This window comes from Uloborus diversus, chromosome 4, assembly GCF_026930045.1.
Source record: "Uloborus diversus isolate 005 chromosome 4, Udiv.v.3.1, whole genome shotgun sequence".
Lineage (NCBI taxonomy): Eukaryota > Metazoa > Arthropoda > Arachnida > Araneae > Uloboridae > Uloborus > Uloborus diversus.
In genome coordinates this window covers 68083499-68096310 of record NC_072734.1, presented here as the reverse complement: position 1 = coordinate 68096310, position 12812 = coordinate 68083499, and the positions used below count along the sequence as shown (strand labels likewise).

General features: G+C 32.7%; 1 protein-coding gene across 1 annotated transcript in view; it reads right to left on the bottom strand.

Annotated features, from left to right (window-relative positions):
• LOC129220619 (ankyrin repeat domain-containing protein 17-like) overlaps positions 1–12812 on the bottom strand; it is a 195540-nt gene that overhangs the window by 147086 nt on the left and 35642 nt on the right. The window contains 2 exon segments of the mRNA XM_054855048.1: positions 468–657; positions 8396–8538. Of these exon segments, the coding sequence (XP_054711023.1) occupies positions 468–657; positions 8396–8538 (333 nt within the window).

The following is a 12812-nucleotide window of genomic DNA, read 5'->3' as shown; positions in this document are numbered from 1 at the left end:
TTTCAACTTGGAATAAAAGCACAGGAAATTATCTATTGCCCTCGTACTCCAGAATTAGCGACTCTGATTTTCAACACTTTTGGCTGGATCTAGCTACTATCGACACCGACAATAACAAGTCCTTTACATAAACTCAAAGATAACTTAAATTGGTCTAAATCAGGAGTGAGAACAAACTATGACTAAATGAAGAAAATATTTCGTGATGTGAACAGTGTTGGAGAAAAATTTATTCTCGAGTAAACGGGCTTCAGAACCTTTTTTTATTTTGTGAAAAAATAAATTAGTTAAATCTAACTTAGCTTGTCCAGAAACAAAATAGGCATGCAAAATTGATACAATGAGATGTAATTACTTACATAGTTAAAATGTGGCAGTAAAGAAAAAAATTCTTTAAAGAAAATATTTTTTTTTAAATAATATTTAATTCTCGAAACATTAACTCTTTCACTTTTTAGATTCAGTACCTTGACTGAGTAATAGAGCCACCATTTCTTCATGACCCTCACGTGCAGCTTCCATTAAAGGTGTGTATCCTTCATCATTAACTTCTTCAATATTTGCTCCACGGTCTAGTAAAAGCATTGCTAGTTCAACATGTCCTCCACATGCAGCAAGAGTCAAAGGAGATTCAAAACTATCAGCGGGCATGTTGACCTGCAAACAATTATACAGTACAAATAATAGAAAATAATGTGAACAGTTGGAGTATTTACATTCAACCAACTCTTTTTTCATGATCATGAGAAACAAAGAGATTCTATACAGCGAGAGAGCAACTAATTCTTATTTTTACTGTTAACCATACATTAAAAAGTTTCAAAGGATTACTTGATTGATTTAAATCCGAATTATAAAATTATTTTAAAACTATTTTATCTGTTCAAGATTTACTTACATACAACATTAAGGGGGGAAAATAATGAATGCCTTATCAAGGAGTTTTAGAGCCAAAAGTATTTAATAACTATTTTCCAATTCCTCAAAAAATACATAAACTAAATTTATCACTAGACCATACGAGACTACAAAAACGAACTTGTCACACAATTTGAAATTTCAAAACTGACCGTTTAATTTCCACAGATATCCATTGGTTGTTTCATTCTAAGAGCCCCAAACACTACACCAAGAGAAAAACATTATTTCAACTTTAAAAAAAAATTTGTTCCATTTCTAATATTTAAGCATCAAAATCCGTTTAAAATACCTATTACAGTACTTAACGGACAACTTACTCAAGATGAAATTGCTAAAGAGTTTGTCACCCTTTTTGCTCAGCAACAAAGTCAAGTAATATAAAAAGAAAGAGAGACAAGCTAAGTTACTAGTGATGAGTAATAATAATCTGCTTACGGAGATTTTCAATGAAGATTTTACTATGCAGAAATTGAAGAAAGCAATACACATACAGTGACCGCCGCTTATTAAAATCACATTCGTTCTCAGGATATTTGATTTCATAAAGCGGCTGATTTTATTAACCGGCATACCTACATTTAAAAAAATGAAATGTTCTGAAGTTTAAATACTTTAAAAAACGAAATGCATTACATCATTTATTTTTGTTTTAAGTATTTCAAAATACAGTCGTCATTTTTACTAAACATTAGGGGTTTTTTTTTTTTCTTTAACACAAGGGTCTTAAAATACTGGAGTATTTGCAGTTTGATTAACAGAATTGGAGAGTAACGGTTCAATATTGTTTTCGAGTTTACTAATTCTTTAGTAACGTTCAACATTATATTTTCTTCTTTGCTCTAAAGTGCATTGTATGTCATCAAGGGCTTTTCTGACATCCATTGAAGAGGCAAATTTGGCACTGGGATTTCCTCATCTTCTAAGACCAATTCCTTCACTTTATGGTTCTTCTTTATCAATTTTTTACGTACGATATCCAAAATTTTGATTTTATAAAACGGCGATAGTGATTTTATTAAAGGATGGTTTTAACATGTTTTGGTATTGCAATGATTCTGTTCTTCTAGATTTGATTTTAAAAAGCGGCTGATTTTATAATCCAGTGGTTATATTAGTGGCGGGTACTGTACTGAAGCTTAGCAAAAGTCAGGACCAGACAAAATACAGGCTGAGTTCATTAAGCATTTAGGTCTCAGAGCTAATAAGATATTACTGGAATTACCTGTCACTGAAAACCGGGGCTCTTGAAGAACGGAAAAAAGCATTATAAAAGCAATTACTAAGAAAAATTAAATCCCTTTGGATATTGCAAGCTATAGACCTATGTCATTAAAGTGTCATCTGTAAAGTGAAGGAACGAATGATAAACGAAAGACTTAAATCTTCTTCCTAGAAAACAAGACTTACGTCTTCTTACTAGAAAACAATCTGTTGACAATGCCAAGCTAGGTTTAGAAAATTTCAGGCTATGACCCAACAAGTTCATGGGGTCCTAACCTTTATTCTACAATAGTGGGTCTAAAAAAAATGAATGATGACTTTAAATCCATGCAGGCATATGAAATTATAAATAAGAGTAGGAATGAATCCTGTTCAGCAATATCAGCTGCCCCCCTTAGAAAATCTGTCGTTGCAGCTTCTCGTCTAGAGACCGGGCCCCCAAAGCAGAATACTACTAAATTTGCGACGTACGTCGCAGAACAGATGCCTGAGCTGCAGAACAATTCTGTTCAAATATGAGAGAAAAACTGACAAATTTTCTGCAGAAATTCTGCAAATTTCATTGAAATTTCTGCAGAAACCATGGTGCCAAAAATTTGCAGAAACCGCGATGGCGAAAATTTGCAGAAACCGCGGTGCCGAAAATTTGCAGAAACCGCGATGGCGAAAATTTGCAGAAACCGCGGTGCCGAAAATCTACAAAAACTGCGGTGCAGAAAATCTGCAGAAACTGGGGTGCAGAAAATCTGCAGAAACTGCGGTGCAGAAAATCTGTAGAGTTTGCAAATTTCTTAAAATTCGTAGAAAATCTAAAATTGTCTCAAATTACGATAATTTAGGGGAAAGCTCGCGATGCTGAATTTGATTAGTCCTTTGTAGGTTTTTCCCAATCGATCTTCATCCACTACAATTTCGGCCATGCATGTTTAGGAAACATGCCAACATGTCCATCGCTGGAAATTGCGTGTCTTGTTTAAGATTTCAGTCCTTTTGCATCCAGAAAATATTTTATTTGTTTTGAAGTGTTTTATTACATGCAACCCAAACTCAACTTATTCTATTTATTATTTCAGTAATTTCTTTGTTTAGTAACATTATTTTAATTGCTCCTTCATGCCATGTAAAATTAACCAAAAGATGTGGTTTGACACCTAGGTTCGGATTTTTATAAAATTTTGTATCTTTGCTCTTTCTATGCATTTTGGAAAGCATATAAACTATTTTTGGAGAATCCCAATCGGTTTAGGTTTGACACCTTGTTAAAGTTTTTTTGATTTTATAGTTTTCATGATCAACTAATTTTCCAAATTCAGTGCTCTTTAATTAGTCATTTGGTTGAAAGCTGTGATGTTTCCGGAAATATCTCATTTCCACAAAAATAAATAGTAACAGTCCAGTTAAAAAAAAACTATGTGAAATGATTTTGATTTTTGATACTCAACTTGTTTAAAATGTCACGTTTTTTCGCGTACAATGCTTAAAGTACTTGCAGAACAATTTTAGTCAAATGATTTTCCGTTGCAGAACATCGTAAAGTATTCTGCTTTGGGCGACCGGGCATGATTGTATTGCGCATGACACTTGGACACATTTAGACTATGTCTTTTCATCCCAAAAAAAAATTGTGTATTGTGCACTTCACACTCCAGAGTCCACTCTACCTACCACTATTTGTGGTTTAACCAGTTTTGCAATTGTATACTTCCAATTGCAAAAATATTCAAAATCAGATGCAGAGTTAAGATATTGAAAGTTTAAAGCAAAAATAAAAATAAGTCAAAAAATACAAAATTTAACATTTTATACGGGCCTCAGGTCCCCCTAACCAGGGATGAGAGTGATCAGAGAGCAAAAAGGAGGAAATCCAAAAGAATTTCGTAAAAGGGATGATATCTAAAAAAATTTCATGAAAAGGATGATATCCAAAACCCTATCAAAATAGAACCTGGAAGCCATGATATTCAAAAATTCAACGAAAAATGGCCAATTTACCAGTTTTAAAGGTAATACGTATTTAATTAAGTATACATAATAATTTTGTACAATTTGCGGCATTGTACCATTTCTTGCAAGTGTTTATTCCTAAATAAATCTACATTTTGAAAAAGAGGCAACAATTTCTAACCAGAATCCTCGAATAAAGGGTTGGGGGAGCCGGAGGTCAATCTTGGCTGCATCACACAACAGTGTCAACATTTCATATTTTTTTAGAGAAAAATACATTTTTTTTTATTAAAAAATTCGAGTTTATAGTGTTAAACAAGTGAGAACATAAATTCTAAAATTAGGTCTGTTTGTAAAGCAAAAATTTACAAGAGAGAAAAATCTAAAATTTCTTTACGTGGTAGAACATACTTTTCATAGTAAGAATTGAAAATAAATATATATGTATATAAACAATTGGTTATCTTTCTTCTTGCACTGGAACTCAAAATTTGTTTTTAAAAACTTCCTAATATGATTTCGGAATCAAAAGAACAACTTGCAGCTGCCTCATTTAATCATGAAATCTCAAAACGTTTAATAAGCTATAAAGCCTAAACTATTTGAGATTCACCATAAATATTTTTTACACTTTCATAAATACATAAAATAGGTAACCATGCCAAGTTTCAATAAATTCGAGACTGCGGGTGCTAAGCTACCTTTTTTGATTGACTTTTGCATTTTTTCTAAAATAAACTAAAGAAATAAAAATATTATTGAAATGATGAATAAAATAAGCAGACATAAGGTAGAATATAGTAAAAAACCACCCAACATTAAAAATAATTGAAATACTTGCAACATGCAAAAAGATTGAGATCTCAAACGAGGCATGCAACTTCCAGCGCAGCAACTGTTTGATGCTGTTGGCATGATTCCAAAACATACGATATCGCGCAAGATGAAGATTCGAGGAGGGAAAATGAAAAGAATAAGAAATAGGGGACCGAAAATTTTAAAAATCTTATTTTTTTCCCGATTTTTGAGAAAATTAAGACTTAAGGGGGAAAAAAGGAGGAAAAGGAGGAAAGGTTTTAAAAACCAACAGAAAAAGCCGGAAAAATCTCATCTCTGCATAACTAATATCACTGTTAGGCAAAAAAAAACCCCTTCAAAATGCTTCTGACATTTTGTCAGCTGATTCTTATGTAAAATGAGCCCCTGAATCCGAATATGACCTCCGTTTTCCCCCTATATGTGCAATTTTTTTTAAAGCACGCCCTTCCCCTCAAGTTTTTTTCAATTTTCCTTAGTTTCTCAGAGCATTTTTTTTTCTTTTTTTGGAGGTGAAAGGAGCTTTATATTAACTGCTAATATAGTTTTGGCATGCAAGAGAGGCTCAAAGTTCAAAATCATGGACACCGATAGCAAAAGGGAGAATTGGGGGTATATCCCCCCCCCAAAAAAAAATATTAGAAAAATCACAAAAAAAGATGTTTTTATTCTGCTTTCTTTAAAAAGATGTTTTAAAAAAAAAATCGGTGCCGAATAAGAGTATAAGACTCGCTTCTATTACTCCCATGTCCAAAAAAATTTTCGCGATGCAAAAAAAAAAATTTTTTTAAAGAAAAAATAATTTGAATTCTGAAATTTTGAATTCAAATTATGTTTTTCGCAATCACGAGCTGCGACAGGACTCTACTCATTAGAGTTATTGTTTTTAGAAACGGCTACTGTCACCCCAAGTCTGTCCCTCTTCTTGGGCGGTTACGTGTGTCTAGTTGTGTATGTGTAGGCTTGTGTGTGTGGGTAGACCTGTGTAAATAAATGCACATTGGCGTGTGTGTAGTATATGTGAGTAAAGGCCCGTGGTGAGTGTGCGTGGAAAAGTGGATTCCGGGGGACAGTGCTGAGGACAGCAGCCGGAGGAGTTGCGCCTGCAGAGGATGGTGGGGTTGAAAAAGGAACCGAACGCCAAGGAAGATCAAATGAAAACAATAAGCAATCATGAATGCTCAGGAAAAAAAAACTGTCTTGTGAATGTTGCACGTTGCATACAAATTGAATCGCGGGTCTTCATTCCAAAAGACATTCTTAGGGCTGATTCTTATGTAAAATGGCTCGTTGTTTCCAAATACGACCACCTTTTTCCCCATCACGTTCCCCTTTTTAGAAACTGCCCCCCCCCCCAATCTGATTCAGACCCTTTTTTTTTAATTTGGAGGGAGAAAAGAGCAATACAATAACCATAAACATTATTCTGAATCATTAAAGATGTGCAAAGCTTAAAATCTTGTACATATGTAGCAAAAAATAAAATCCCCCCCCAAATTAAAAAAAGGGGGGATGCCTTTCTACAAAAAACGGTACATGTAGGAGGAAAACGGAGATCATATTCGTTTTCAGGGGTCAATTTGCAAAAGAATCAAACGGAATAGCTTTAGAAGCATTTGAGAGTTTTTTGCTGCAGTGTGTTTGGGTGGGGGGGGGGGCAAATTTTCCTTTTTACTATATATGCAAAAGATTTTCAACTTTGCACATCTCTAGTCATACAGAACAATGTTTACAGTTATTGTAATGCTCTTTTCCCCCTCCAAATTAAAAAAAAAGGCTTTGAATCAGAGGGGGGAGGTTCAAAAAGGGGGCATAACGGGGGGATAGGTGGTCGTATTTGGAAACAAGGGGTTATTTACATAAGAATCAGCCAGAAGAATGTCCTTTTGAATGAAGACACGCAATTCAATTTGTATGCATCCTGCAACATTAACATGATAGCTTTTTTTTTTACATCGCGAATTTTTTTTTAACATAGGAGTCATAGAAGCGAGTCTTATACTCTCATTCTGCACCAAAAATTTTTTTACAAATATCTTTTTTTAAAAAAGCAGAATAAAGATCGTTTTTTGTGATTTTTCTAATATTTGGGGGGGGGGGGGTAACCCCCCAAGTCCCCCTTTTTGCGATCAGTGTCCGTGATCTTGAACGTTGAACCTCTCTTGCGCACCAAAACTATGTTAGCAGTTAATATAAAGCTCCTTTCACTTCCAAAAAAAAAAATTACTCTATACCTAAGGAAAATTGAAAAAAACTTGGGGGACCTTTAAAAAAAAAATTGGTACGTATAGGGGGAAAACAGAGGTCATATTCGAATTCAGGGGGTGATTTTACATACGAATCAGCCGACGAAATGGCAAAAGCATTTTGAAGGGGTTTTTTTTTGCCGCACAGTGTATTTAGAGAAACAATCTTCATTGAAAACTATTACTGACACGAAAACTTGACATTTGTGCGATCCGAGCTCAAGGAGATATTCCATTTCTAAGTTTTAAGGGACCATACAGAAGACGAGATTAGAACTTATCGCCCTTTCAGAAGAATGACAGTTCATCAAAGTAAGAGAAACAAGGTATTTATATTTTTCATTGCTATTCAAAAATAAAAGCAAATGTTACGCCGTGATACGCAAAAATACACTATAAAACCTTCAACAATTTGAGAAACCACGCTCTACGCACACATATAATTTTAAACACTTGTTAACCGCTATATTTTCCCCCAAAAGGTGTAATTGATGGTGAGTGAAAAGTGTTCTAAGTCACAAAACACTGCATTTCATATCTTTTTTGTTAGAATTACTTTTCAATGGAGATCATTTCCCTAAATATAAGTAAGGCCAGTATTAAAAAGTTAAACTATATATTAGTTGACTTATCTTTATTTTTACTTCAAACTTTCAATACCTTAACCCTGCATCTGATTTTGAACACTTTTGCAATTGGAAGTATACATCTTACAGGCTGATTGACCTTATTAACTTTTTACTAGTTTTTACATTTTTTTCTCTGATTTGCCATTAGTCATGAGTTTGTGCAGAGAGGGCTATCTATGCACACTCCAGTTAATGAAGTTTCCTTTTTCTGTATTCAAGAGCTACTATTAAAAAAAACAAAATACTTTACCAAATTGTCTTCAAGCTTTTGAATGTTTTAACTAAGTAGTAAGTTTGATTTTAACTTTATGAAATTCCATGATTTATTCAGAATTGCAGTTTTCTCAGTAATTCAGGTTACTATAAACTTTTCTAGCAAGTTATTGTTTGTTAATTTTTATAAATGTTGTCTGTGGCAATATGATTGACAATTAAATGTTTATAGACTAAATTTGATTGCAAAGAGCTTTAAATGAATGTTCTACATTTTTGATTATTTCAATTCTTCTCAAAAAACTAAAAAAATGAATGAGGATTCGATAATTTGACGAACCGATGATAACAACTATACAAGTTTTTTCCGTGCTGTAAATTAATACACTAAATAAATTAACTCACTTGTGCACCAGAATCGAGCAGTAATCTAGCAACTTCCACATGACCATCCATGGAAGCTTCCATGAGAGCTGTATGCATTTCATCTGTCTTGTGTTCACGATCGGCACCAGCTTCTAATAGAAACCGAACCATCTCCAGATGACCTAAGGAAAAGATAATCTATGTATTTTATATAGAGATGGCACAGTTTGGCCAAAATAGCAACAACTGTCCCGGCAAAAAAAAAAAATTGTCAAAGGGGCAAAAATAGGTGTAGTTTGTTTAATTTTCAGTAATTTTAACTCTAATCATAGTTTTGATGTTCTTAAACTTAAAATATACAATGCATCATTGAAACAGCAATCTATTTTTTAAAGTTTTTACTGATTTAGTAAAGTGCTTTTTTAAAGTAATACTACGAATGAATGTAGAATCTAGGAAAACAATCAATAAGTTCTATTTCTAAGCGATAAGTTCTATCAATAAAATAATTCAAACAAACTACTAAACAACAAATTCCTATATTTTAATTAATTTAAAAAAAAAAAGTAATATCAATGAGGCTAAGATATCAAAATAACAGAAATTTGAAGAAAAAAACAATGATTATTTAATATGGGTATGGAAAAAAGTAAAGCTCCTGTTAAACTACTACTTTATCAATGAAAATTTTACATAAAAAAAGAAGTTCAATTTCATTAACACTCACTTGAATCCTCTACATTAGAACACATTTTTTGTTTTTACTTCTAACATTACATTACAAAACGCAAAATTGAAATTCAATCTATTTCCAACCTTTTTGAGTATTATTTTAAACAGTTTTAAACAGATCACGTTACCTTCAAATCAATTTTTTTTTTTTTGAATTTAAGTAAATAATGCAATTCATCGAAACCATAACAAGCATACTTGTTTAGTAATCAATAATTTATTCATAAAATTTTAAAATATTGCTCACTTTTCTTTTAAAAATTAAGAAAATTTCAATATTTTTAAATCCCTAAGACTTTTTTTTTTTGCACTTACAGTATGATTTCGATTTAACGATACCCGATTTAACAATTTCCTCAACTTAACAATACATTTCACTGGTGTGGACTTGACAACATTGAATGTCTATACTCCTTGATTTAACAATATCCTAGATTTAACAATAACTTTTTTCAGTCCCTTGACAATCGTTAAATAAAGGCTATACTGTATTTAAAAATGTTTTTTGCTAAACGATCACAATAATCATCTCTATAAATCTGTGCATCCATTTGCTCATATATATTTTAGATATTTTTCTGCGATTAATTATGTAAAAAATCATTACAAAAATTGTTTTTAAATTTATAACATGATGGTCTAAACATTTTAGCAAGTTATAAAATGCTTATCCAATGCAGTTTTATTAAATATATTATTCTGACTTCAAAAATTATTTAAAGCAGTATCTTCAATATACAAAAAACCTTAGGGATTCAAATAACATGAAAACACACACACAAAAAACCAAGAAAAAGCAATTTTAAGTTTTACTTTTACATAAAAACACATAGCAACATGGGTGCAAGTTTGGTGATGTGCCCAAGACGGAAAACATTTTCACTCCTAGCTGTAAAAATTACTTTCAATTCAGTTTATCGATATTTTATTCTAGAGCCCCCCCCCCCCCTTGAGTAATTCCCCCCCCCCCCAGATTGTCCAAAACATAAACGTTTTAAGACCACAATATCGTGGGTTAATTTGTGGACTTAACCCTTACTTATTGCCAAAGCAGCCTTTTTTCGCCAACTCGTGATGCCGTTTTTTTTTTCGTTTCCCTTCGCGCGCTCTCCCCCCCCCCCCAACACATTTTTCCATTCTAGGAGTGTTAGATTGAAAGACAATAGAATTTAGTGATTCCTCAAGTTTCAGAATATTTTATCAGAAATATGTCAAAAAGGCAGGAACAGTTTCCCATTGGTGTTTCAAACCAGCTTGAAATTCTCCCCCCCCCCCCCACCCCTTCCAATTCTTTTCAAAATTCCCATTATGACTAATATCTTCAAAATGCCTGATAGTTTCCGTTTTACCTGAGATGTGGACGCCCTTTGCTGTGGCGTCATCAAATCGGTGGTTCAGATTCACCTTTAAGACATTTTAAGAGTGCACATAATTTTCATTTATGCATATAAAGTTTGCAAAAAAAAAACTGCAAATGAAGAAAAAACGAAAGGAAGATCAAAAATGCAAGAGAAAAGGCTAAATTTTCAAATAAGAGACTATTAATTCGAAAAATCAGAGAGAATAGCGAGCAACTCCGTGGTCTGCAGTTGGAAATAACTGAGCAACCTAAAGAAAGTCAAACGGCTCGAGTTTAAAAACCACTCCTCCAAAAGTACGCAAACAAAACAAGCCCATGGTGGAAATTCGAGAGAATGTCGATGTAAATTCGTGGTTATGGAACGGTCGAGTAATATTAAAGCATATTTTTCAAACACTCAATTTCTCTTTTTTAAGTAAAAACTGAAGGAAAGTCATCAAATTTCTGTCCGTCTCGGAAATTTTGTCTAAGACGGAAGGTCTTGCACCCATGTATAGCAAGCATTATCTAAAACTACTCATAAATTTTTAAATATTTGAACTAAAGCGATGAAACTTTTCCCCTGTGTATCGAATGATTTTTTGTTTTGAAATGGGCAATAAAACGAGCTGATGTGTGCATCACATGACTTCCTTTTACTCCATGTCATTTCCCCATTATTGGCAATTTTAATGTGATTCAATAGTTTACTCTCTAAATATCACCAACAGTGGCCAATTTGAAACCAAATTTTTTTAAAAAAAAATCGCCAAATTTATTGCCAAGTTGGAGATCCAAAGACTGGCAATATATCGCCAAGTGTCCGATAAATTATAACACCAGTTGAGTTTACATCGAAATTAACAATGATTTCCCTTGAAAAGGGGGCAAAAGAAACTTTTAGGATCACCCAAATGCAACCACAAGGGGAGGTGCACAACAAAACCACACTAGGAGTCTATGTACCACATTTCAACTTTCTAGGACATACCATTCTTGAGTTATGCGACATACATATGCACATACATTCGTACATGCAGACGTCACAAGAAAACTCGTTGTAATTAACTCAGGAATCGTCAAAATGGATAGTTTGTGTGTCGATACGTTCTTGGGTACTTATCCACATGTGGTCGAGTTTGAAAAAAAAAAAAACTCAACATTCATTTGGGGGTGAGCAAAATTGAAATTAAGGTTGATTTTTGAGTGAAAACTTTTTCGCAAACACAATATTTCTTTTTTTATAAAAGGAAATAAAAAGAATTTGATTGTTTGATAATTTTTGAGGTAATGTAACCCCTTAATCATCAATTGTCTGTTTTAAGCCTCAAATGGATAATGCACAAAATCATATTCTTATTTTGTGTATTTTTAAAACCCTGCCAATTTTCCTGTTTTTACAAGGTTTTTCGGGGTTTTGGCACTTTCCTGGCCAAAATACTAATTTACAGGCAAAATGACCAACCCTAATTTTCTATAACATGCAGCCAATTAAATATATAACAGCACTTTTTATCAACAAATGGTAATATACCATTTCATCTATTATTTTGTTTACCTTCCATATTTTGAATAAAAATCACTAAAAAAACAATTATCTATGTTTGTTTTTGTGCTTTGATAACCATTTAGCATACTAATAATTATTTTTAAACTACTAAAAGTTATCAAAAAAAGGTCATACTTAGTATCTACAAAGTATAAGCATCTTCAATTTTATATGTACAGTAAACTCCCGACTATCAACGGTCGGATTATCTGCGGGTCCTTTCACATTTTTTTTTGAAACTTGTGATTGTATTGTTGCTTGCTTTTAGATTTTACATCTATTTTTTATATTCAATGTTAGTAGATGCAATGTAGCAATATTTTTAGTTATAATTTGAATGAATGTGTGAGTGTCATTTATATTTCTTATTTACTGCATATACTAAGTATAGTTTTTACCTATTATTTGGATTATCCGAGGTTTTGCTTATCTGCGATTACCGTGCCACTCTATTCCGCGGATAATCGTAAGTTTACTGTATGTCTCAAAAGTAACAAAATATAATTGAAATAAATTTAATTTTATACAAAACTTCATGAACTACATCACTAGCGAACCTGATAAGCATTAAAACAAAAAGATTGATGCTGAAGTTATCACTTCACCTACTACTAAGGATATGGTAGTGGAAGTTCAAGCTAAAGCTGATTTTTAAAAAAAATAATGAAAGTGATGATGATAATGACAATTGTGAAAATTTTCAAGCTGAACTGCCTACTTCATACCCAATGTGTTTTGAGATGGCAGAATTACTTCAAACTTTTTTTAAACCAGTAGTGCAAATGATAATGGTTTTTCGGTCTGAGAATTATATGAAAAAAATACTTTAGTGTAAA